This window comes from Osmerus mordax, chromosome 3 (assembly GCF_038355195.1).
Source record: "Osmerus mordax isolate fOsmMor3 chromosome 3, fOsmMor3.pri, whole genome shotgun sequence".
Classification (NCBI taxonomy): Eukaryota; Metazoa; Chordata; class Actinopteri; order Osmeriformes; family Osmeridae; genus Osmerus; species Osmerus mordax.
This window is the reverse complement of record NC_090052.1, coordinates 15,472,190-15,499,410: the sequence shown is the minus strand read 5'-3', so window position 1 is coordinate 15,499,410 and position 27,221 is coordinate 15,472,190. Positions and strand designations below refer to the sequence as shown.

Here is a 27,221-nt window from a genome sequence, read left to right as displayed (position 1 = left end):
TTATATTGTATTACAATTGTTTCTACTAGATGATGTAAGATGGGTCTGTAAAGCTCTCCCCACTATTATTATGCAAAATATTGAATGAAAAACTAAGGATGTCCCTTTCTTCATGAACTACCAGCACCAAATTATAATAAACAATAATATTTTTCATTATTATTATTTTTAGGGGTGCTGAGATGAAATTTAGGGGTGCTTGAGCCTTGCCACCTTGACCCGACCCTGGATAGGCAGACGATGATGGAGTACTGTGCAAGGTTACTAGTCTCAAACCAAGATTAAAGGGGTCATTGATTGCAGAACCGAATTTACCTTGTCACAGTTGAATAACGACAGTTCAGTGGGTAAAATGGACATACAGTGAACCCAAAGTCCATTGACACCTCTTTCCTATGCAAATCTCACAATTAAAAAATGTAGCTGTAAAACGGTAGGTTTTGAAAAAGCCACCGAACTGACGTTAGTCCGGTGGCTCCACCTTTTTTGGCTCTGGTCTGTACCTTTGTCACGCCCCAAAATTTGCTTCACGCTGCGCTGTTCTTCTTTGTACTTCCACGGAATTACAAAGAAGAACGTTTTTCAAGGATATTGAAAATGCAGCGTTCCAGCCTTTACAGGGAATGCTGACACTTTTCAGAGTCTTCCCAAGGAACCAAACACTCGACGGGCTGTAATGTTTGTCTATGAGAAGATCCCTGTGCAGTTCGACCCTCAATTACACATTTGCTCGAACCATTTCACCAAGGACAGTTTTGAAAACCTGGGACAATGTAAAGCAGGATTTGCTATGAAGCTGTTGCTGAAAAGAGGTGCTGTTCCGACCTTACGTACATCACAGCCGCAAGCTGTAGTATAGGGTGACCAGATGTCCGGATTTCGTCTGGACAGTCCGGTTTTCCAGCCCTTTGTCCGGACCGCAGTTGCGTGTCCTCCTTTTCGCCCTTTTGTCCTCCTTTTTGACCCTTCCTGCCCACCGTCGCAATTTACCACTCACGTAGGCTTTCAGATGCCAAAAAGAAAGACCTCCTTCAAACCTACGTGGAGTTCAGAACTCCACTTTGCCACTAAGAGCAGCAAAGATCAATATTGTGCCTTTTGTAAGCTCTGTTGCATTGATATAGACGTGAGTAGTGGGGGGAAAGGGGCTTTAGAGCGGCATGCCTGCGCTAAGCAATGGCACAAGGATAATGCTAGTTCACCTCTAATCCTACTTTCTCCTCTCTCTCCTCCCCTGTGGTGTGAGGGGTTGAGTTGTCCACCTCTGCCAGGTCACCGGTCTGCCAATGTTGGACCTAGTCTCCAAATGGACATCGGTCTCCTATGATGGACCATGCAGAATTCCCGGTCCTTTCCTGTCCATCTACCTGACTATCCTGTGATGTGCTGATCCTACACTTCCCAGCCCTGTGGCTACCACTGCCTAAACTGACATTCGCCAACTCGGAGCACTGATTTGGAACTCTGTGTTTCAATGTCCATTTGCACAGTTTTCCATATTTTTTTTTCCTTGTCTTCCTTGAAGGTTTAAGTGATTTCACTGCAGTTCTATGGGCGTATTGGAAGACCTCTGTGACATTGCTTGGAAAAACGACTGTACAAATACAATTTGATTTGAAATATGATTTGATATAGAGTCTGGACGGTTGTTGATATTTTATCAAGGCCTCCCTTTCCAACACTCTCATGATTGCCTACATTGCCTGCCCTGCCAATACTGTCCTTTCACTGATCTCAGTCAGATTGTAAATGAATCATTCATTTGGCCCTATATTACAGCAGATATTGAGTTATACATTGCCAGCTAATGGTGTAAAATTAAGAATAGCTGGCTCTTTTTAGTGTGGAGTACATAATGTGTAAATGTACAGCAGATGTATGAGTCTAATGAGTTTGATGAGTGTGTCTGTGTGTGGTAAGGATATTTGAATGGGGGTGTGCGCTGTATATATTTGATGCTCTTCAGTCAAGGCTGGCAGAGTGACTAGAAGATTGATGATGTAAACAGTTTTAATATCAAAGGCAGACTATGAAAAGATTCAGGACACTGTGCTGGAGAGGTTGGGATGACACTTAGGTGTCAGGGTTTGAGGGGTGACCTAGTGGTCACTGTGTTTCATGGCAGCGCTCTTTCTGTCAGCAGTTTTTTCCTTCTCACCACCTGTTCCCTGTTTTGCGCTGATTACACCCCTTATAAATACCCTCTGTTTTCCCTCCTTCTTTGCCGAAGAGTTTTGTTATGCTTGAGACCTGTTCTAGATCCTGCCATAAGCTTTTCCCCAGCCACGTTGAGCCGCTGCCTTACCCCTCCCTGGACACTGGATTGACTTCCCGATCTCGGACCCTGCCTTTCCTGACCACGTTTTTCGGATCATCCCTTTTTGGTTTCCTTCTACGGCATGTTTTCTGTTTTGGTTCCAGAACTTTGCTCGTGAGTTTTCAGTTTTCCTTCAATAAACTTTCCGTTCCGCACTCCGTTTTTGGGTCCTCCTTGCAGCCAGCCGTGACACTAGGTTTGGGTCTACACAAATATAAAGTCTGCGTCTTCCCTGCTTTAGCTAGCTCAGTATTTTCCTGCTATCCTTCACTTCTTGGTCAGGCCCAGAATCATTAATGGTAACCATGGGTATTTCATTCATTATAAGGAATATATTTCCTGGTTGCTGCCATTTTGGTTTCTACCTGCATCTCCTGAAGGTCTTTCAGTATGTGAAAAACTGAAAAGAATCTTTGTACGGTGATGTAAAGAGGAAACACCTGTTCTGTCAGTGTTGAATTTTGTCAATAACTTCCTCTCTGTTACAGCCTCTTGCATAAATAGTTACCAGCATGGAATTAGGTTCTGCTTTAACTTCCTATTATAAATATAGACACATTGTATTGACCTTAAACTAGGATGTATAAAAGTTATATTTTATTTGATTCATTGTTTTAGGGTTCACTCCTAATTTAAGTTTGACTTATAATGCACGTTACTTACTAAAATGTTTTAAAAGCTGCATTTAACGTCTTTCACAAATGTTTCAAGATTCAAGTTTGCAGCCATATATAGCACATATAGGTACAGGTATTTGGTTGTGCTTCTCTTGACAGTTTCCTAACAGTAGACCTAAACCTCAAATTACAAACCTAAACCTTTTAATAAATACATCCTATATCATCCACTATTTTAAAGTTATTCTTATGCTATTCTCACACTATGGTTATTCTACTATTTGATGTATTGTATTCATGTGTAAGCCTCCATTTTCTGTGGCAGGACTCATTTGCAAAAAAGAGCATGGTGTCAGAATAACTGAGTTTCAATAAAGTATGTATAAATAGTAAAATGGGGGAGTCAGGTGGCTGAGCGGTTAGGAAAGCGGGCTAGTAATCTGAATGCTGCCAGTTCGAATTCCCGGCCCTTCACCCTACTTGCCTCGGGGGAATGTCCCTGTACTTACTGTAAGTCGGTCTGGATAAGAGTGTCTGCTAAATGACTAAATGTCAATGTAAAATGTATCCGTAAACAAAAATACCAGATCATTGTAGTTAACTAGCATTTATTTTAGGTTTTTGTTATGGTGTGTATCACTGTGGCTGCCCCCATACACAGTGACACATACCATGACAAAAACTCCATACTCCAACACTGTTTTGTTAATGCCTCTGTTCCAGCTTGTCATTAAAATTACTTTCAGTTTTCACAAGTAGAATGTCACAGTAAATAATTGCCTTAGATATCGCATTTCAAGTTTTACATTTGTGCCTTGTCCACTGAGACTGTGAAAGATAGTCCTTCACAAAAAAACTAAGTTCATCTAAGCGATAGCAGCATAAGGGGAACAGTACTGTACTGTATTTTGAACAGAATATGAGTCGCCAGTAAGCTAGTCCATTGGACACTATGGAAATCTGTCCTTTCTTTCATTCTTATTCTGTAATGTTTCATCAATATTTAGAACTGTTAGTACAATGCTGACACAAAGCATTATTTAATCTACTGTTTCATTACTGGTCTACGAATTAGGGCCAAAACTGTTAGTTGCACTGATGTGGGCAGTTAATCAACAATCTATTTGTTCTTCATGTACATCAATGATTTTCACATGGGTTTCATCATTGTGCTTGTTACTGCATTGTTTAACAGCTCATCCAAAACCTTACATTGCATTTTTTCCTGAGGGGAAATGCAGTTATATATGCAGATGACCACTCAATAACACTATTTCTTTCTTTAAACGTTATCAAAGGAAACATGTGCAATTCTGTGCTACAAGGTTGCTGAACAGTATAAAAACTATATATTGTAATGGTACATGAACACTATTTTATTTGATGTGTTTACGTATTCTCAAAAACCTAAAGGCTCCACAAATGCTCAGTTTATTAAATGTAGTGTATTCTCCAAGACTTTGTAAATTATCTAAGGCCTTTGCAAATCACAATAGTACAGTATATTCATCTGCAATAACATGTTGCTCCATTAGGTTTTTGTATTGGTGTTAATCACTGTGGCTATTCCAGGACACAGTGACTCAGCCCATTACAAAAACTCCTGACATAGCCTCTCTCAGATTTATACTGCTGCCATAACTATTTGCAGCCACATGGATGACTGTGCTGTGCATACATTCAAGGTATGTCATAAATATTAGAGGAAAATTTGATTTTTTTGTAACACTTCGAATGTCATACAAAAGCTAAATGTCAAGTGCACATCTCTAACTTAGTTGGCTGCATGTTTAGAAGTTACAGTACTGCTAAAAGCAATGGTCATTTTTGTAAAGTTGAAATTGTAAAACATGTACATCCAAAGTGTGCTGAAGATTTCTTAATGTCCCTGATGTCTAAACCTGCATTTTCTCATTTATAATTGTTAGTTTTCATCAAGTCAAGGTAGGGAAATACGTTTTTGTCATAGCCTGTACAGTATCATTGTGCTTCCAATTTATGTGGTTGAATACTGGACAAAAACTCTACTACTTCTCTGTGAAGGACCTCTGCATGTTAATCAGTATGATTCACTGTCTCACCATAAATTCCCATATATTCTCTCATTCCAGTTACGTACATCATGGTTAAAAGGCAGTATTTTGATTAAAGGGGAAAACATGCTTATGTATACTCATTTCTACATTGTACTTAACATATTAAAAGTTTAACATTATAGCCCACCAGAAAAAATAATAATAATAGAATGTAGTTTATGTAAACTGTATTTTTCTGTTACCCCCTTTGAGTCAATTCAAGAGTTACATTTCTAACACATGAAGGGCAAGTGCACGGTAAAACAATCATGTCTAATATTAACAGGAGCTCCTATCTCAGCTGTATAGCAGAGGTAGAGGAGAATGTTTGTGTCTGCTGACACAGCTCTGACTGCTGAGGTTTTTGTCATGGCATGTAGCACCGTGCCCCTGTTATTATCACGATGATACAGGCCTGTACAAAAAAAACCTCTATCACACCACACTGATGCTGCACCAAAATGAAAATACAGTTTACAGTATTACAGTTTTACGGTTTAAAGGGAGTTTGACTAAAATAAGGTATTCACTGAGAAATTTGTTGCACTTTTGTTCAGTTGTCTCCGGTATTATTCAAATGTGTATAGCACACATTGATGTTTGGAGCCTTGGCTCAGAGACGAGTATGTTGTGAAGATAATAAGAATGACCAACAGTACAGTCCTTATGTAGCAGTTTTCTCTCTTTTGAAGACATACTCTATTTGTGGCATACTGTAACATTCTAAACCTAACATACTGTGGATATTGCAGTCATCCTTCTGTAAAATATGGGTAACATTGTAAAGTGTGACACCTAGGGGTGTTAGTATTGTATTGTTTTAACAAGGATAGCAGATGTAAAGGAAATTATCTCTGAGGCACAAAGGTCAGAAAGCTCATTTTATGAACATACAAAATACAGAGATAAGAAACAACAGCTGGTTTACAGAAAAGCAGGGAATCCTCATCTGTTACATCATATATGGTCCTGAAAGCTTTCTTTAATTATTTAAAAAGAATTACTGTAATTTAGAATAATCATGAAGATAACAATGCATGTAAGATATTAATAAGGTAATTTAAGGTAAGATTTGGATTGACATGACAATGAAAAGTGCTTCAATTTCTCCCAACACACCTTATTACTCTGACACCACTGCCAAGTGATTGGCTGGTGGTTTTAGCACTAAAACGGAATGAAGTTAAGCAGTGAGTGGGCATCAGTGTACTACTACAGTAGTAATTGTGAATACCCACAATCTAGTGGCTACACAATCATCACCACATTATGATCAGAATGATCTGGTTCCCACCTGGGCTAGTTTCTCTTGTATTTCCCTTGCACATGATTACATGTTTACATGTACAATGTATACCTGTGTACTAATGCTTGACTGTGCATCAAAGCAAGCAAGTGGTATCTGTGGTTTTGTACAGCCAGTGGTCCTCTTCTGTCAGACTCTTGTGGAGATTTCCTCATTCAGGATAAAGTGATCTTTATTGAAAAGTGCTCTCCATTACCCCAAACTATTCCCCCAAACAACATAGATACATTAGAGGTAGAGGTGAATGTTGTGTCTATGACCTAGCTAAGACCTAGCTTCCCCATGGGTTCTGCCTTATCATGTGACTCCAGTTGCCACGCCAATGTATCCAGTAACCACTTACACTTTGAATCTTTGAATCACACAGTGAATTGCTGTTGGTGGCGGTGATGTTTTGTGATTGGCATTTAACTCTGTACAACTTGAGATAACTATCATCTAGTGGCTACACAATCATCAGACATCTTCCCTCAGTAGGCCTGCGCCTCGTCCAGTAGGCTAATTGTATATTGTGTGTAGCCTGTGGAACTGGTTGCTTGAGGGCACCCTGTCTCTTTGGAGGTTTCTCTTCCCTGTGCTTCTATGACATCATTATTAGGGGCGGGGCATGGGCAGTAATTGGGACTGGCATAAATACAGACAACTGGGGTCCTTAGCCAGGTAGCTCTTCCGATCTGTTGGCACTGTTTGTGTGAGGCAGTATTGTGGGCGCTGTGGCTCGTGCAAGGTATGTCTAAACAACGTTTCTCCTTAGCCTCTCAGTCTGTTTGTGCCAACCTATTAAGTGGGTCTCTGTTTAGTTAGTTTGGGAGCCAACAGAGACGTGGCCGTGAATCGTGGTCCCAGCGGTGTTCTGATTGATCAGCAGTGAACTAATCAGACTGCACAGGTATGTGGAACCATGCCATGGTGTATTGTGGAATGCAAACATTTTTTTTCTGTGTTTTGTTTGTTTTTTAGACTGTTTTTTGTACTGTAGGGGGCACTACATGTGGGACAAGTTATCCCTTCTCAGTGTGAGAAATACAAGGGGTTGTGTGAGAGCGTGAGAAATGGCTGAAATGCGTGAGTCTCACGGCGAATGCCTGAGACTTGAGTGCCCATTCTAACCGTTACAGATGATAAATGGAATCTGAGCTGAACCTGTCTACAAGGCAACGTCTCTTTTTACCACTAGAGGATAGTGTTTACCTGCTACATGGTGTAATTGTATTGATCAGCTGGCAGCCAAGGATAATGAGCCAATGCAGCCATGTCTATCTCCTTCCTGCCATGTGTGCTTGGGAAGTTTAAGGTTAGTTGGTTTTAGTTTCTAGCATAATGCTTAAGTGTGTGTGAGAAGGAACTGCATAGGCACCGGTGGTAGCTGGTGTAGCCCCCCCCCCCCCCCCCCCCCCACACACACACACACACACACCCATTATTTCAGCTAAAAGTTTCTATAAGAGAGCTACAAAATGCCCCCTTGTGGAAACCAAATGACAACCCATCCGATTAATTCTGGAGGCACTGCTTTTTGCACTGCACAATACAATCTTGTACCATTTGTATTTTTTGTAATATTTGTATTTTTATATTGTAAATTACTGCAATTTATATTTTATTGTATAGTTTATTTTAATCTAATTCCACTTAGTATTGCTAGTTATGTACCCTTAGTATAGTTAGTCCTCATATTTAAATTTGATTCCTATATGTTTAATGTTTGCACCTTCCTGCCAAAGCAAATTCCTTGTCTGTACAAACTTTCATGGCGAATAAAACCCATTCTGATTCTGAGACGAGCCTGGTGCCTATAACCAATCAGTTGTCCAACAGTTCAAAATGTGGAACTGGGTGTGAAAAGATGAGTACGAAGTTGAGATGGAAGTTCGCTGACAGAGATCCCCCATTCGAGAGGCATTTTACATTTTCATGCAGCCAAATATTCTTTATTTTATACAACTTGGGATGCGTTGACAGCATTGACTGAATGGTTATTGTCTCAGAGGCGTTGGTTTGTTTTAAAATGTGAATGGGACCGCTTTTTGGATGGGGCTTTTAAATTTTGGATGCGGCCCTACAACCTGCTTGCGAAACACGAGGTTAACTCACTGACATCCACTGTATTACCTTGGCCCAGTAGGCCTACTTATTCTTGAGACATGGGCTGGGACAAAACACGTCCAACAATCGTAACTGCCTTTAGGTTAAACATTTTTCAATTGTGAGGGATTAATAATAGATTTATCACATTTCCCCCTTCAATTTCATTTATTCATTAATATATAAAATCTAAAGCAATTCGATGCCGATTGAATAATACTGAATAAAGCATTATCTGCTCATTGACGCTCTGGATAAGAGCGTCTGTTAAATGACTAAATGTAAATGTCATTGCAAGGGAGTTTATTGGTGGCCCTGACAGTTTCTAGACAGTTTCAGTGCCGCAGGTGCAGCCACAAGGGAACAGCAAAGGGGAAGCTGCACTCACAGAACTCTATTATTAGACAACCTAGAAACCATCACAGAATGACTGTTAACAGCCCTGCTGCTGTACATTCTGTACATTTGCATTTGTCTAATCTAAATATATAATACCATACGTACATGTAAAATATTTTAGTTAATACAAATTATTAATAAAAGCAAACAATTGTATTTTTCCACTTGATGTCGAAGAGGAATTAAAGGAGAAACATGTTCTGAAGCTTTCTTTCTGGTTTATTATATATTTGATTAGAGTGAAGTGACAAGGCATAGAATATTGCGCTGCTTAAATCAAGATTGTTTTAAAGCATCAAAAGAAGAAAGGCATCAAATAATTGCACACATAGACGGTGAAGCAAACATCTCTTACAAATAGAAAAAGTTATCATCCAGTTGTATACACAGATGACATTCAGTAAAGTGCTCCATTCTGCCAGCAATACACGTAAAAAAAAAAACCTCAGTGGTGTTGATGAAAAAGGAAATACATTAAGATTAATACAGCAAGTACTTTCGTCACACGTGTAGAAAAAAAACATTATTTCATGGGTCATTTCCACATTGGCAATGGCAGTTTAGTTAAAATAGACAAGAAAATGGTAAACTACAAATACTTTTTCCAAATTGTCGCCAATAAAACGTTTACCAAGTGGTTGAGACAATGTTTTGCATGACATGGATATGATATATCGCATTATGTACTGTACATCGAGTGATAAAAGACTGATATCCTGGACAGTGCACATGACCATCCCCTCCAAATTCACTTCTTCATCTGGAAAATAAATACAAACTCCATTTAGCCATACTGTACCAGAAAGATGCTAAGCAGTTGATCTGATTGAGTTGATTAAGAATCAAAGATCATTATACAAATAAATATGAAATCCACAAAACTTTATTTCAATTAGAATGTAGTGTTCAGTTAAACATTTTGTCAGTAAATGTAGCAGTACCTTGGCAAGACTGAATAGCATACTGTAAGTGAAGGAGAGGAGAAAGAGAAAGATGAAGGTGGAGGTAGTGGACCAGAGGCTCTTGAATTCATCATCTTCATCCTCTTCTTCTCTGCAGCTTAGTGCAAAGCCTGTCTCGGGTTCTGGAGCTAATGATCAAAACAGGGACAGAGAGAGGTCACGAGGAGAGTTCATATACTGGGAAAACGTTGTTTGTGTGTGTATGTGCAACTGCTTCCTTTCATGTAAAGATGTGACATTTATTTTTGCAACAGCAGTAGCTATTCACTCCATCAACATAAACCGTGCTACTGTACATATTAAAGTATTGACAGAAAAGCAATTTTCTAGTATTCTTAGTATTTCTGTTGCATTGATTAAGATGCTTTGCAATAGGATGACCAACTGTTTTAATAACTGTCAATTTGATTTACTTTAGATTATCTGCTCTGGGCAGTTTTTTTCTTTTTCTTTTTTTGTTGTTGTTTTTTTTAATACAGTATTGTCATAGTCATTGCAGCATGGACTAGATCAGACATAATCACTGTGATTGACATGAAACAAAACAATGTATTATGCAGAAACATTTATTAAAAAGCACATGCAACAAAGACCCAAAACATCAACTTACTGACACCATATAAAGCCAATATCACACACAATAAACATAACAATGATAGTATTAACTTTTGGTTAACAAAGACTGTAAAAGACACAAATGGTGACTAGATTGTGACAACATTAGTAGCTTCACAGGACAGAAACACATGCAGACACATACTTGGACACATACATTCAACCTCATAAAAATTGTATTATCTTATTTTTCACAAGAGTTACCCTGAGCTTTGGACACTGTTTTCTGAATTGGGACAGAGTTGTCATCTGAGCCATTAAGGGCAGTGCAGGTCACATGCAGGTCTTCTTTTTCCCACTTATCCTTGCTTATGGTTAAAACACTGGTAACCAAATACTTGGAGCCATTAAGGATTTTCTGAGGAGGGCTGGTAATTCCATCCTGGTATTTTCCTTCGTTCTCCTTCCACTTGATTTGGTAGTCACATGGAGAAGAGCTGGTCATCAGGCAAGCCAGAGTCACGTCCTTTTGATTCGATTTCTGCTCTTCCTCTGAGGGGAGGTTGACAGAAACTGTAGGAAGTTCTCCACCTGATAATGACATTGTTGTTAGGACCATCTTTAACTCAGGGTTGCCATTAAGCTTGGATGGCAGCCCTCCAATGTTTTTAGCAGTTGATTATTAGTCATTTAAGTTTGCTGGTGCTGGCCATAGTGTTATGCATAGTGTTTCAAATTCAGTTTGGTAGTAGGTGAGATGGCATACTTCCTGCTTTTGGAGACTTACCATGTGTTGAGGAGTCTCCATTTTTAAGAGAGGGGCAGTGAACTTTTTACAGGGAAAAAAAGTAACATTCCATGTTAATATCAAGGTGATAAACATACAACAAGGTAAATAATGATGTGTGGGTGAGAACATTTGTGAAGGTACAGTACATTGGGTGAGTGACTTTACTGAAGACTACATCATTAAAGTGTACCATTAGTGATCTTCTCAGTAATGGTTTTTCCATAGTGGTCAACTTCACAAGTGTATTCAGGCTTGTTCTTCCAGTCTGTCATATCGACCTTCAGGAAACTGTTGGCAGAGTAGCGCCCGAGCTTCTTTACTCCAGGCCATGTTGTGCCATCAACAACATTGTTGTTCTGCTTCCACTTGACTGTGAAGTTGTCTGGAGCAAAACGTTCGATCATACACACCAAGTATTGGGTGCTTCCACTTGATACGGCCATCAAAGTCACTGTGGGAGACTTGACCACTAAACAAGAGAAAGTAGCAATGAAATTGGCAATTTTGTTCATTCCTAACGCATAGAACTATAATATGATAATACATAAGATCGTTTGGGGAATAAATAAAATGATTGGACCATTTTACATGTAATCAAAAATAAACAAAAACCTTACCTATTTTATCGATGGTGACTGATTTGCTACCACCTAGATTCTCTACGGCACATTGGACAGTCTTGGTGTTGTCCCAGGTGTTCTGTGGGATGCGAACATGACTAACTCCCATGTACTTTCCTTCACTCTGGACAGCGGGGTATTGAACAAAGTCCGTCAGGACACTTCCTCCACTTGTCCATTTGAATGTCACAGTGCTCGGACTAAAGCCCGTAGCAAGACAGCCAAGAATGTATTCGTTACTGACTTTGTCTCCACATTGCCTGAATGTAAGTAGGGAGGATGGGGCCATTTGCACATCTGCAATATGAGTGAAATATTATCAGCCTTTTTTTCACTCTCATTGGTTGGTCAACAAATGAAAACCAACAGTGTTCCCAAGTGTTCACACCTTTAAGTATATCTACATAATGTCGTTTTCAAAGTCACAAATAATGTTTTTCTGGGGATTTTACTTGATGCTTCACATTGTAATTATACAAGTAACTATAACAAGTAAGTATAACATGTAACTGACATAACGCCATCAATCCAGCTAGCAAAGCTCAAGTAGAAAAAACATTTTACAAAGAACTATGAACTTGGTGGTCATTTTTAGAAATAGTACTGTGCACCTTAACATTCAGTACTGATAATGTACAATTGTTACGCCCCAACTTTAGTGGCAAAGTGACAAAGAACACAACATGTGGCCGTAACAACAATATTATACAAATAATAGCACTGCTGTAACTTATATTGAAAGTATTCCTGCACATGTTCTACGTCAAGAACAAACCACTTCTGCTTTATTCCACAGGATGTGAAAACCTAGAAATGTTTAAAATGCTGTATATTTTAGGGAATTGTTTTGCTGAACAAAATCTATTTGGTCAACAGGTTATGGCATAAATAATTGTAACTAGATTATTCTATTGAAAAACGAGTTAAGGAGTTAAAGTGAACTTACCAACGGTGACTTGAGTCCCTTTACCCCAGTAGTCAAAAGCATCACAGTGCTCTGTCTCCACTCACTGCCTGTGCAAAAACCTTCCACACATAAAATCAGTCCTATAACTCGTGCAAAATATGGAAATCCCAAAATTCCAAGATATGATCCCTACATTTCCAGAAAATTAATTGTAAGGATAAATATTCTAAAATTAATGATTGTTTTAATAAACTTGTTTTGTTCATGTTTAAAGAACACCATCAACACCTACAAATATTGTATTAAAAGTTAATTTCCTTCAGGGTATTACCCTACTCGGGTAGGTTAAATAGAGTAGTCATGTCAGTATATTGTTTTCAGATTTTCAGCTTGTATTAAATTATTGGTTTTACACCACAGTTTTTGAACACCCATCTTTCACTGTGGTCCCCCACCCACCCATATCACTGTGATATACACTAGAACAAAAACACCCAACTATGTCTCAGCAGAATCCTAACTGGAGTCTGCTCCTAGCAAAATAATGTCTTCTGAAACAGTGTACCTGCAACAAGGCACTGAAGTCATTTATGTAATTAATATATTTTGTACATATATGCAAATATTTTGATATTGTTGTTTAAGCTTAAATAATATATATATATATATATATATATATATATATATATATGACTAGCCATAACCCTTTGATCAACAATGTAAGTTTGGTTTGACAGGAAGGTTGGTGGCTGCTGTACACCAATTCCTTTTATATTTGTTAACATTCTCAGAGGAGCAGACCGTTTTTGTATGGTGAAAAATCACAGTGCCTCCCACGAATCACAATGATGCACACCAGGACAAAAACCCCTCCTTCTCACCAAACAACCTCAGTGGACACAAGGACAATGTCACAGGAGATGTACAGCATACTACATTCAAGTAAGTAGAATAAAAATGTCATTACAACATTTACGTTTTTTGTTTTGTTTGTATCTGTGTGTGGGAGCAGGCACAAACAGGATAGATATAGAGAATTTTGTGAGATTAATTAATGTACAATACAGAATCATTGTAATTCCCTATGTGCAGTATCTTACTTATGGTATACTGCACTATATACGTAAATAAATCTACAGGGGCATGTGTGATCTGGATTCCAAGAGATAAGAAATTTAACTGGGTTTGAATGATTTATCTATTAAGTCACCTTGTAACAAGTTGGTACCAGGTCAATACTAATTCATAATTCTGTAGTACAACAGGAATTACTATTATTTTCAAAACAAATAGATAGATAAGATTCAAAACAAATGTAGAAAAAAATTATGTCCTATATTCTAGCAAAGTAACAACTGTTTCTAAAAACTAAATATTTTATTATAACATATTCAACGATATCAATATCAATATATATATATATATATATATATATATATATATATATATATATATATATATATTAAATAAAATCAAATGTATTTGTATAGCCCTTTTTACACGCAAGCATGTCACAGAGGGCTTCACATACGCCCATAGAACTGCCCCTCAACCAACCTAAACCCTCAAGGAAGACAAGGAAAAACTCCCAGAAAAACTCAACAGGAGAAAAAATTGAAGAAACCTCGGGAGGAGCAATTCAGAGAGGGATCCCCTCTTCCAGAGACAGTTGGTGAGAGAGAGGAGCAGAACACAGGCTAAACATAGTCATACAGCGTCGATGGGTTTTTAAACACCAAAATCCATTGTTCTACTTTATAGATGTAGGACAGGACCGGGAGACTCGCGACCAGGTCCAGCATTGGCCGACCGACGACCAGGCAGGTGCTGACAACTCAAACCCCCCACACCACAAGGGATGTGTGTGTGAGGGGGGGACAGAGAGAGGAGAGCAGGAATTAGAGAATGCCAGGAGCAGCTAACAGTTACAGTCATAATAGAATGAGATCCCCACCGGTCAAGTGTGGACTGGTGCAGCAATTTAACAGAGCAAAAAAGGGGTATTTGATGCAGCCCCACACACCAAGACAGCGACAGCCCCCCTCGGTTGGAACATGAAATCTGTTCCAGGGGAAGAGAACTCTAAAATAAGTTATACTTATAGAATAAGGGTGGAAACAACCCGTCCCCCGTTGCCTCCAACTAGTAACATACTTACCTTTAACTGTCATAGAATTGACTAAACAATAACGTTTTTAACCTAATTTTAAATTGAAACAGTATCAGACTCCTTAATTGAGACAGGTAATTTGTTCCAGAGAAGAGGTGCTCTATATGAGAACGCCCTACCTCCAGCAGTTTTTTTCTTAATTTTGGGAACCACCAGATAGCCGGCATCTTGATATCTAAGTGTCCTTGCGGGGCAATAGGGTGCAAGGAGACCGGAGCGGTACAGTGGTGCCAATCCATGCAGAGATTTGTAGGTTAGTAGTAGAACTTTGAAGTCAGCTCTGGCTTGGATAGGGAGCCAGTGTAGAGAGACAAGAGTAGATGTTATGTGATCAAACTTTCTTGTTCTGGTCAATAGTCTAGCAGCAGCATTTTGCACCCACTGTAAATTTTTTAGGTGGGTAATTGGGAGGCCAGAGAACAACACATTGCAATAGTCCAATCGGGACGTAACAAATGCATGAATTAGTTTTCCAGCATCATCCTTTGAGAGAAATTTTCGTATTTTGGCAATATTACGTAGATGGAAAAATGCAGTTCTGGTAATTTGCTTAATATGGTACTCAAACGAAAGGTCTGGGTCCATTGTGACTCCTAAATTTTTTACCAGCTGGCTTTGAGAGACTTTGACGCCGTCTAGGTCTAAGGTCAGATTGGAAGAATTATTTATATATATTTTAGGACCGAAAATTTGAACCTCGGTTTTATCAGAATTTAGAAGAAGGAAATTTGCAGTCATCCAAGCTCTCAACCTAGAAACACATTTTTCCATAGCATGTGGAAATTCCACAGACTTTATAGACATATATAGCTGAGTATCATCTGCATAACAGTGAAAATTTACCCCAGAGCTTCTAATTATGTTTCCTAAAGGCAGCATATAGAGTGAAAATAACAGAGGGCCTAGAACTGAACCCTGTGGTACTCCGTATTTTACAGTGGAGCTCCTGGATGAGCAGCCATCATAGTGGACATATTGTGATCTATCAGATAGATACGATCTAAACCACTGAAGTGACGTACCAGAAATCCCAACATGGTTCTCCGTACGTTCCAAGAGAATCTCATGATCCACCGTGTCAAAAGCTACACTTAGGTCTAGAAGAACCAGGACAGAGATAGAACCCGCGTCAGAGGCTAACAGTAGATCATTGACTACCTTGGCTAATGCAGTTTCAGTGCTGTGGTGGAGACGAAATCCAGACTGGAGAGGTTCATAAAGCTGATTTAAGGAGAGGTGCTCAGTGAGCTGTTGTGCCACAGCCTTTTCAAAAATTTTGGAGAGAAATGGCAAATTTGAAATTGTCCTGTAGTTGCTAAGACAACCTGGATCCAGGTTTGTTTTTTTAAGAAGGGGCTTAATAATAGCTTGTTTGAAATCGTTGGGGACTTGGCCAATTACAATAGATTCATTAATAATACTAAGCATACTAAGCATTCAACATATTGCACACAATAAAAAATATTATTATATATACACAATTTGCAAATGTATTATTGTGTCAAAGTGAGATAAAGCAGTTTCCTATGGTGATTCCACAGGGAGTAAAACATCTCATTTACAAATTACAGTGTATTGTGTGCATGTATCTTTTGTCATGGGGAAAAAGCAAAGCCAGTGAAACTGAAAGCTCTCCAACATGAATCTTCATGAATCCATAAAATACTCTATGTAGAGACCAGTTTGAGAACAAAAATCCAGTAAGTCATACATCGATCGATCTATCGATCTATCTTTCATATATTTTTTCTTCATAAAAAGTGTAACAAAATCAGGACAGAAACATAACATACAGTCGTTTGTAAGTATATGTGATTGCTATCCAATACCAGCCGTGCAATGTAGAAGTGATTTGTAATTGTATAACTGCTACAAAAAAATTGACAACAAACCACTCTGTATAATATTGGAAGCAAAACCTGTCAAACTGTAAATTTCATAACTGTAGGAATGCATTGAAAGAGGGAATGTCCTTATTGAATAATTTTTGCTTCTTAGTGGACCTCATATCCAAATAAAATTCAATATTATTTTTATAGCCCTTTTTACAAGCAATGTCAGTGCTTCACATACTTCCATAGAACTGCCCCTTAGCAAACCTAAAACCTCAAGGAAAACAAGGAAAAGTCCCTGGAAAAGTTCAGCTTTCTATGCATGTATAAATCATTTGTTTATTATTATAAAAGGATTGGTGGCATGTATTGATTGTACAAATTGTTCTTAAGCATGATCGTTTGTACCTTTGAATGATGGTGTATCAAATTTTATTGTTTAAAAAATATGAGGTTAATGGTGAGTGGCTTGCTGTTCAATAGTAGCCAGCTCAGTCATACAGACTGAGATAGAAGGCAATTCTTTAGTTTTTTTATTAAGACTCTTATTTGTGACTGCTTTATTCTCCATGACTCGGAGAGACTCACTTGGACTCTCACACAGACACTGTTCATAGGGAGTAGTAGCAGGTCTGTGAAGAGGTGGTGAATGTGTAATTAGTATTTATGCATAGAGGAAGCACATTCAAACAAGTTTGCTTCAGGATCAGACATTTTCCTTCCCAACTCATGTGGGAAGAGTTTTCGTACAGATCTACTGTTGTTTTCAATTACAGTGTATGTCGGGCACAGTAATACACAGCTGTGTCTTCAGTCTGTAGACTCTGTCCTGTTAAAGTCAGAGTGCGACTGGAACCGTCTGCTGTTAAACTAAACGTATTCTTTAGGGAGTCTTTGTTGAATAAGCCTCCTGTATAAATGCTCCCAATCCACTCCAGTCCTTTCCCTGCAGGCTGTCGAATCCATGCAGTCCAGTAGCCACCAGGACTGACAGAGTAGGAGACCTGACAGGTGATGGTCAGTGCTTGACCTGTCTGGACAGTCATAGAGGCTGGCTGGGTGAGTTGTTGACTGTTCACACCTGACAAAAAGAAGTGATAATAAAACAATATAAAAGTAGGTAAAAGTAACACGTTTTGTTTACATCAGTCACTTTTAAGAGCTGTTTATGCCCCCTACATTCTGAGAGACTCACAGGATGCACCTGCCAGTAGCAGCAGCAGCAGCAGCAGAGAAACAGAGAACATGGTTGATGGTGTTGAAGATGAACTGGAGGGAGCTGGTCTTCTCTACTGATGGAGAAACAGTGGTCATACTCTCTTTATACTGTATACAGAGAAGGGGAGGAGTGTTGCCTACTTTGCATCCATAGCACTTCCTAAAAACTGAATAAAAACTCCCAAAATAAGAAGTACAGCACTCAAAACTGTTTTATACATTTGAGCAATGGGACAGGACAAACTATGTTGATTGTATTGTGGTAAGCTCAAACGTAGAGGGACGATGATGTAGTGGGACTTTCTCCTCTCATTACTCTCTTGTGGAGATGTTTTTAGCACAGTCACACTTCATTGTCTTTCATGTGAGATCAGTGTTGATCAGTTTTTGTACAGCTCTGCAGCCTCCTGTGTCACTGTGGTCTCGAGCACAGTAATAGACAGCAGAGTCTTCAGTCTTCAGGCTCTTCACCTCCAAGTTCATCTGGTTCTTAGAGCTGAATTTAGTAATGATGAACTGACCCTGGAGAGACTGTGCATAGGAAGCACTAGTGCCAGTGTCAATGTATCCAATCCACTCTAGTCCTTTCCCTGGTTTCTGCCTTATCCAGTGCATATAATAGCTACTCATAGAGAATCCAGACACAATACATGACAGAGTGACTGGGTCTCCTGGTTTCTTCACCACTGGTTCTGAGGAGGTGAGAGACTGGGTCTGAACAGCTGAAAAACAGAAAAAGAGTTGAGATGAAGGAGCTCAGCCAACAGATGAGGACAGCTCCTCTCCTCTTTCCTCCCCTGGACAGAGACACCTCTGTTTCTTACTCACCTGGAATTAGAACCAGGAGAAACACATATTCTAGAACTCTCATGATGGAGACGTTCTCGGGTTCTGTCCACGGAGGAGGAAGGCAGGTGTGTTCTGGGAGTGGTGTCTGTGGAGACTGAGGGTGGAGTCTGGTTATATCAGAGTCAAACAGCAGTGGGAGGAGACCTGGATCTTCTTAGAAAAGGATTTGCATATTCACAGACATAAAGTGATCATTAATACCAGAGGGAAGAAATAAGTCATTGGACATTGGAGCAGCACTGGTGCCCTATCACTCTTTGACAAATCCTTCATTGTTTATCCTTCATTCATGCAGGAGTGAAACGTATGTTGTGATTAGTGTACAGGTTTACATACACAGCTTTGTCTTCAGTCTTATTATGTCCCTGTACAGTCATGGTGCTGCTATAGGACTCTGTCCATGCTGAACTTATTCATCAAAGGGTTGTTATGGAAAAATTCTAGTGGCACTGTGTAGATTTGAATAGTCAAGAGATGGCGGTTTCAATAAAAAAAATTTGGTTGTACAAATTAAGAATTAACAAAGTACTTTGTGATCAGTCATAACGAAGGAGGTGTTAGCCACAGGTCGTTCGCAAGAGTGATGAAGAACAACCCTAAAACCTTGCCTTATATAAACTTTAGATCAAATGGTTCTTCTGATGGTCAATCCATCAATGTAGCAAACTCTGTGATTGGTCAGCACTGCTCAGTGACAGTTTGACTCCATACCAAGTGTCCCACAGTTCTTTGATGTGGCATCTCTCCCCAAACCAGTAGATAGTAAAGCCACAGGAGTTCACCAGTCAAATGGTCAACTGTCCTATGTGTGGACATCATCAAACAAGTATTTAATTAACCCCACCCATGCAACAGAAAGGGTCAGAGCAGCTTGATCAGTTCATCTATCTTAAACTGCTCCCTCAGATCACAATAACAATACAATTGAATCCACATCAGCTGTCTCATCCTCCCCAGGTGTCATAAACTGCAAATGGCATCTCTACCAAATGGAGTTGATTCAACATTCATTGTATCAAGCTTCTTAACCAACTTTAAACTTCTCTTAAAACACTGTATTGTACATTTCCACCACAGGGTCCTCCACCCACTCAAATAAGAGTTATCCACCCCAGTGTTGTCCAACTGTGGAGTAGCTACAGTATAGCATCATGAGATGTACCTAGATTAACTGACAGAATATCCAGGACCCTTACAGGTGAATCTCTGAATAATGCTTACCTTTTTAAAATAAGACCATTGATAACCTTCTGGTTAGAATGAATGTACTGTATAATTCAGCAATAGCTAGTTGATTTAGTATAGTTTAGTTTTGTTTGTGGATTGATGGTATTTTGTCCTTTTCACAGGCAGCAAAGATTATTCAGAAATATGAGCAGGGTTCATGAGAATGGAAAAACTGGTTAATAAGTCCTGTATACTCATTTCATGATATCATATTTGTTATGAATCATGAAAGAATTGAGTGGGTTGGTTGATGGAAGGATGACTGGCTGGAAAGGTTGAATGGATGGATGGATGAATGAATGCACGGATGGATGGATGAATAAATAACTACTTAAAAAGACATAAAATCTAAATACAAGTGTTACCATTATAAACACTTCACTTGGGCTGAAGTATTGATTACATTTTTAGAACCATAAAAGCAAGCGAAATGCACCATATTTATTTCATCTTAAGATCATTTTACAATTTCAGTGCTATAGTATTTGTTAAAAAAACATGTTCACTATAACTTCTCTCAACTTGTATTTAGATAGAGTGATACACCAGGAGGCCATGTTGTGTTTCTGTACAGCTGCTTCACCATCTCCTGTCACTGTGTCTCTCGAGCACAGTAGTAAACAGCAGAGTCCTCTACTGTCAGACTCCTGGCCTCCAAGTACTGTGTGCTGGTGGAGACATCCTCAGTCAGGGTGAAGTGATCTTTAAAAGAGTCTGCATATATTATATCAGAGCTACTACCACAGTTTACTCTCCCAATCCACTCCAGAGCTTTCCCTTGTTTCTGCCTTATCCAGTGCATCAAGAAACTTGTCATTTTAAACCCAGAAGTTTCACAGACCAGTTTAACAGTGTCTCCAGGTCTTTTAACTTGAGAGGGAGACTGATCAAGCCTGACATCTTCACAGCAGACACCTAAACACAAATAGAAGTGTAAAACATTTTAAATCTGTATATTGTACAGACGGTAACATTTCAGTCCAATTCATAATCTCACAATGTTTACTTACTCTGTGTGAACACAACAAGAGCTAAACTCCAGACAGTTCTCAGATCCATGTGTAAGCAGGGATAACTCCACAAGGCTCAGAGATAAGAGTAGATCAGAGCTGTGATGTCAGTTCAAGCCTTGTAGAATGAGAGGAATGGAGATGAGAGTATGGTTATAAGGAGTTTAAGGAAGGGATGCTTTGCATAGACCACTCTCTAGACGTTCAAATAGGAACTGTGATGATGAGATCACCTAGACTTCTCACTGTATCCTGCCTCTTCATGTCTTTGTCTCTCCTAGTCTCTCGCTCTCCCTCCCCTCTCTCTCTTTAAAGAAATTACATGTTATTTTAAATTTGTTGAATCCTTGACAACGCATTACATTACATTGATTTCGAATAGTTATGGACTCAGTATCACTGTGCATTGTTTCTATTTTGAACTAGCTAGCTAGTATTATTAGCATAATTGGACAGTGCATTTCATCCACCCTATAAATTAATATTCATGAGAAAATCCCCTACCCACAACTTTTCACCCCCAATATGTTTTTGAAAATAAAATGGGGCAGGATCAGGCTGACATTGTCAAGTTCAGTTATACGTTGGCCTTCATTATTAAATGGCCTTTTACTTCGATCTCTTGTGGATATGTTTTCATCACAGTCTCACTTTAGTGCCTCTAACAGTGAGATCCGTGTTGATCCGTTTTTGTACAGTTGTGAAGCCATCTGTGTAGAAGCTACTCATGTCAAATCCAGAGATAGTGTAACATCAAATTGTTAATTCATTATCATTATTTTATTTTATTGTGTATTTTCATTAGTTTTAGGAAAATATGTCTGTAGATTAATTAAACGGTTATTGGCTCTTCTGCCCCTTTATCGTGGGTTACACAGCTTTGGGGGGGGGGGGATTAACCCGGATGTTGGGGCTATTCTGGATACACAGATAATAGGTTCTGTTTTGTGCTGTAATGTCGATGCTTCGTATTAAAGAAATAAAAGTTATTTTTCACTGTTGTAACCCGTGTCGTATCTGTCATGTTGCCCCCGCCGAAAAGATTGGAGAATTTGATGTGATGGCTTCAGAAAGATAGGGTTACAATAGTACAGGTTAGTGTGTGTGATTTTCCAGGTTTTATGACCACTGGACTTGTTCAGACTCTATTCTGACAATGCACTTGCAGAAGCAAAGTCATAAAGTCATCCATACTCTATAGATATTCATTCATATTCATGTAGTCATGTCCTTCACATATGATGTACTTCAAAGTGTGTCTGTGTGTAGCTGAGCAGGTTGCCATAGCCACAACAACATTCATATTAATTCTTCACCTTCATTTATCCTCCTCTCTGATTCCCACCATCAAATGTAATGATAAAAAATGTATGATTTCACTCTCCTACTTTTCTATCAATGGCTGGACAACAATACTGGTGTTACTTTACAAGTAAACTAAATGATCCATTCATTTACAGTATAACAGCAAACTATGTAATTATTTATAGAAATTTCAGGTACGTCCCATTCCACAGACGGCATAACTCACTTCATAACATTCCCTGTTGTCACTCCCCAGTGTTCTCTACGTTTCTACAGTCCATGGCATTTTATTTAAAGTTTTCTTTGATTAAGATCGCCCCCTATAGGTTGAGACATATTCATCTCTAGTGAGGAGAGGGTTTATGTACATGTCTGCTGTAGGTTTGTATCCATGTGGAGGGTAGCGAGCACAGTAATATACTGCTGTGTCCTCAGTCTGCAGATTCTGTCCTTTTAGAGTTACTGAGTTGCTGAGGGTGTCTCTAGAGATACTGAATTTGTTTGTTAGTGCATTATTTTTGTAGGTATCTCCGTTATCCCATATGTGGAAAATCCACTCCAGTGCTTTCCCTGCAGGTTGTCGAATCCATCCAGTTGCATAGCTGATACTACTGTCACTGACAGAATAGCCAGACACCTTACAGGTGAGAGTCAGAATCTCTCCTGGCTTCACAACCATTGAGCCTGGCTGGCTGAGTTCAAGACCATGCACATCTGTGGAAATGAAACACATGATCCATGATCGTACAGATAACAAGCATGAACTGATTATTACAACATACATTTAGTTTCCTCTAGGTCATTAATATAGACAGTTTTCTTCATTCCCAATGTATTTTCCATGCCCTTCTACCCAGAGACTCACAGGAAGCAGCTGCCAGCAGCAGCAGCAGCAGCAGCAGAGAGACAGGGAACATGGTTGATGGTGAAGATGAACGAGGAAGCTGCTCTTGTCTACTCTCCTGGACTCAGAGACTAACTAGGACTCTCACATAGAGACTGTTTATATGGGGAGGCGGAGGGGGAGAAAGTAGAGAAGGGGGAAGATTAAATTTGCATACAGAAAAGATGAATGTGTGGGACATAACTACAGTGTATGAGAGAACATCGGATAATCTGGACAAATCAAGTACTTTTTAGAATGAGAAATCATTTTGACCAGTTTTATGGTATATTTAGAATATTTTCTGTGGGTCGTCATCATTGTCTAGAACACCATCCTGGTATATATTTTTACAGTTATAAATTATATATGTTTTTATTTCAGCATGTTTCACTGTATTTCCTTATGTGTTGTTACAGGACAGTTATTCTCCACAGACAGTGTCTGATAAAACAAGCAAAATGTTCACTCCCAGTTGCTCATTATTCATATGCTTATGATTTAAATTTGTATTGGATTTTTATTTAACTAAGATTGCCCCCTACAAGTTGATAGAGGTCAATCTATTTTAGAGAAGGGGGGGTTCATGTACACATGTCTGCTGTTGGTGTGTATCAGTGTGACTGTCTAGCACAGTAATACACAGCTGTGTCCTCAGTCTGCTGGGTCCTCCCTAACCCTCAGTTTGTCTGACCCAACGTGGACAAGTTGCCTGAGAATGTTTACAAGAGATGGTGAAAGACTCTCCTGGCTTCACAACCACAGGACCAGACTGGACAACCTCAAGCGCACTGTAAAGACCTGTATGTGTCAAATAATAAGGAAACTAATTCAGACCACAAATTATATGAATAAATACTATACTAGACACTCTAGCAGTACTTATATGTTAGCTGTATCAAAAGTACCCGAAACTCACAAGATGCATCTGCCAGCAGCAGCAGAGACACAGAGAACATGGTTGATGGTGTTGAAGATGAACTGGAAAGAGCTGCTCTTCACCTACTCCTACAGAGACAGACTCTTTATAAATAGAGAAGGGGAGGAGTGTTGACTACTTTGCATCCATAGAACTCATTAAAAACTGATTACAAAACAAGAGTAGATACATTGTACAGTACGTAAGCAGGTGCACTATGACCAGTACAGCAATGTAACATGTACAGAAAAGTAATTACATGTACTGATGAAACACTGTATTTTATTATCTAATAATGTAAAACATGGGATATTTTTCTACTTTATAAATGTAATATGAAGATAGGTGTTTTTTAAATGACTCCTCATCATATGATTCAGGTTGATAAGAATTGGAAAACAGATGTATTTATTCTGTATACATTTCAGTATATACATATTGTAACATAACATGAAAGGCATGAATGAGTGAGTTGATGGAAGGATGACTGGCTGGATCGATATTTAGGAAAACCATACATTTTGATATGTTGTCTTTTGCCATCTGTAACCAATATCTAGACTTCATTTGAGCTGACGTATATAGGTTTTACATCCATAAAAGCAAATGACCATCTGTGTAAAGGCCATCAAATAAAGGGGCGTCAGTTGGGGAGAAAATCCTCAACAATTTTCAACACCAAACGTGGCTTTTACATTTTACAGACACAGCTCTCTATTTTGAAACAGCTATGTATGTACTGTAGCATTTCTTAGCATAATTGGACATTGGATATATCATCTATAAATGTATATGGAGGGGCAGGACATGGCGGAATTTGACAAGTTTAGTTAAATAGGACACAAGGAATTCTGCTGTTATATCAGCAGTATGCTCAAACATAGAGGGATGATAATGTGGAGGGTCTTTCTCCTCTCATAGCTCTCTTGTGGGAGATATTCTTTGCTCAGTCACACCTCATAGTCTCTCATGTGAGATCAGTGTTGATCAGTTTTTGTATAGCTCTGCAGCTTCCTGTGTCACTGTGGCTCTCGAGCACAATAATAAACAGCAGAGTCTTCAGGCTGTTCATCTGGAGATACACCTGTTTCTTGTTGTTGTCCCTGGACATGGTGAACCGACCCTGGACTGACTGAGAGTAGTAGGTGCTGACATCTCGGTGTACAACAGCCATCCACTCCAGCCCCTTCCCAGGAGCCTGTCTGATCCAAGCCATATGGTAGTTACTCATGTCAAGATTTGAAGCCGTGCAGGTCAGTTTGTGGGATTCTCCAAGCTTCTTAACCACTGGTTCAGACTGAATCAGTGTCTGACCCTGAACACCTGTAGAGACAAAGTCATGAAGTCTCACATCGATTCTTTGGCTTGTAAAGGAGAGAATTCCCCAATAAGAGTGCATCTACTTACCTAGTAGATAGACAGACAACAGAAGTAGTTTGGTCAGAGTCATGTTTACAGGCTGCTCTGTATGGTGTCAACACTGCTCCTACGTGATCAATGACAGATTTATAAGAGAGAGGGAGAGAGAGTGAGAGAGAGAGAGAGAGAGAGAGAGAGAGAGAGAGAGAGAGAGAGAGAGAGAGAGAGAGAGAGAGAGAGAAATCAGAATCAGAAAGGGATTTATTCGCCATGAAAGTTTGCACAGACAAGGAATTTGCTGGAAGGTGCATACAATAAACATATACCTAAAATTTAAATATGTGGACTAACTATACTAAGGGTACATAAACTAGCAGTACTAAGTGGGATAAATATAAGTTGCCGTAAATTACAATATAAAAATACAAAAATACAAATATTACAAAAAATACAAATGTACAAGATACCATGTTGTGGTGCAGTGCAAAAGCAGTGTGTTTTAAGCAATAAGTCATTTGAGTCAGTGTGGTCCCTTGGCCTTGTTGAAGAGGCCAACAGCGGAAGGGAAGAAACTGTTTTTGTGGCGTGAGGTATTGGTCCTGATAGACCGCAGCCTTCTGCCGGAGGGGAGTGACTGAAACAGGGAGTGTCCAGGGTGGGAGGAGTCGGCCACAATCTTCCTCGCTCGCCTCAGGGTCCTCGAGGTGTGCAGGTCCTCGAGGGTAGGCAGATTGCAGCCAATCACCTTCTCAGCAGTACGGATGATACGCTGCAGTCTGCTCTTGTCCTTGGCAGTGGCAGCAGCGTACCAGACGGTGATGGAGGAGGTGAGGATGGACTCAATGATGGCTGAGTAGAAGTGCACCATCATTGTCTTTGGCAGGTTGAACTTTTTCAGCTGCCGAAGGAAGTACATCCTCTGTTGTGCTTTCTTGATGAGGGAGCTGATGTTCAGTTCCCACTTGAGGTCCTGGGAGAGGATAGTGCCCAGGAAGCGGAAGGACTCCACAGTGTTGACTGGGGAGTCACACAGGGTGATGGGGGTGAGTGGGGCTGTGTTCCTCCTGAAGTCCACAACCATTTCCACTGTCTTAAGAGCATTGAGCTCTAAGTTGTTCTGGCTGCACCAGGTCACCAGGTTGGCCGCTTCCCACCTATAATCAGACTCGTCTCTACCAGAGATGAGCCCAATAAGGGTGGTGTCGTCCGCAAACTTCAGGAGTTTGACGGACGGATGACTGGAGGTGCAACTGTTGGTGTACAGGGAGAAGAGCAGAGGAGAAAGGACGCAGCCCTGAGGTGATCCGGTGCTGATGGACCGGGAGTCAGAGACTTGTGTTCCCAGCTTAACGCACTGCTTCCTGTCAGACAGGAAGTCTGTGATCCACCTGCAGGTGGAATCAGGCACGTTCAGCTGGGAGAGCTTGTCCTGAAGCAGGGCGGGGATGATGGTGTTGAAGGCAGAGCTGAAGTCCACAAACAGGATCCTGGCATAGGATGCTGGGGAGTCCAGGTGCTGTAGGGTGAAGTGGAGGGCCATGTTAACTGCATCGTCCACAGACCTGTTGGCTCTGTAGGCAAACTGCAGGGGGTCCAGTAGAGGGTCAGTGATGGATTTAAGGTGTGCCAGCACCAGGCGCTCGAAAGACTTCATTACCACAGAGGTCAGGGCGACGGGTCTGTAGTCATTATGTCCTGTTGGCCTTGGCTTTTTGGGCACAGGGATGATGGTGGAGGACTTGAGACAGGCTGGCACATGGCATGTCTCAAGGGAGGTGTTAAAGATGTGGGTAAACACCGGAGACAGCTGGTCAGC

At 39.8% G+C, this 27,221-nt stretch overlaps 1 protein-coding gene and 1 gene segment (V, D, J or C); both read right to left on the bottom strand.

Annotated features, from left to right (window-relative positions):
• Positions 1 to 27,221, bottom strand: part of ighd (immunoglobulin heavy constant delta) — a 63,883-nt gene that overhangs the window by 17,048 nt on the left and 19,614 nt on the right. The window lies entirely within an intron of this gene.
• Positions 10,318 to 12,701, bottom strand: LOC136940907 (Ig mu chain C region membrane-bound form-like). The segment is given in 5 exon segments: positions 10,318 to 10,907; positions 11,104 to 11,145; positions 11,297 to 11,575; positions 11,724 to 12,023; positions 12,673 to 12,701. Coding segments are annotated over 4 exon segments (960 nt in total).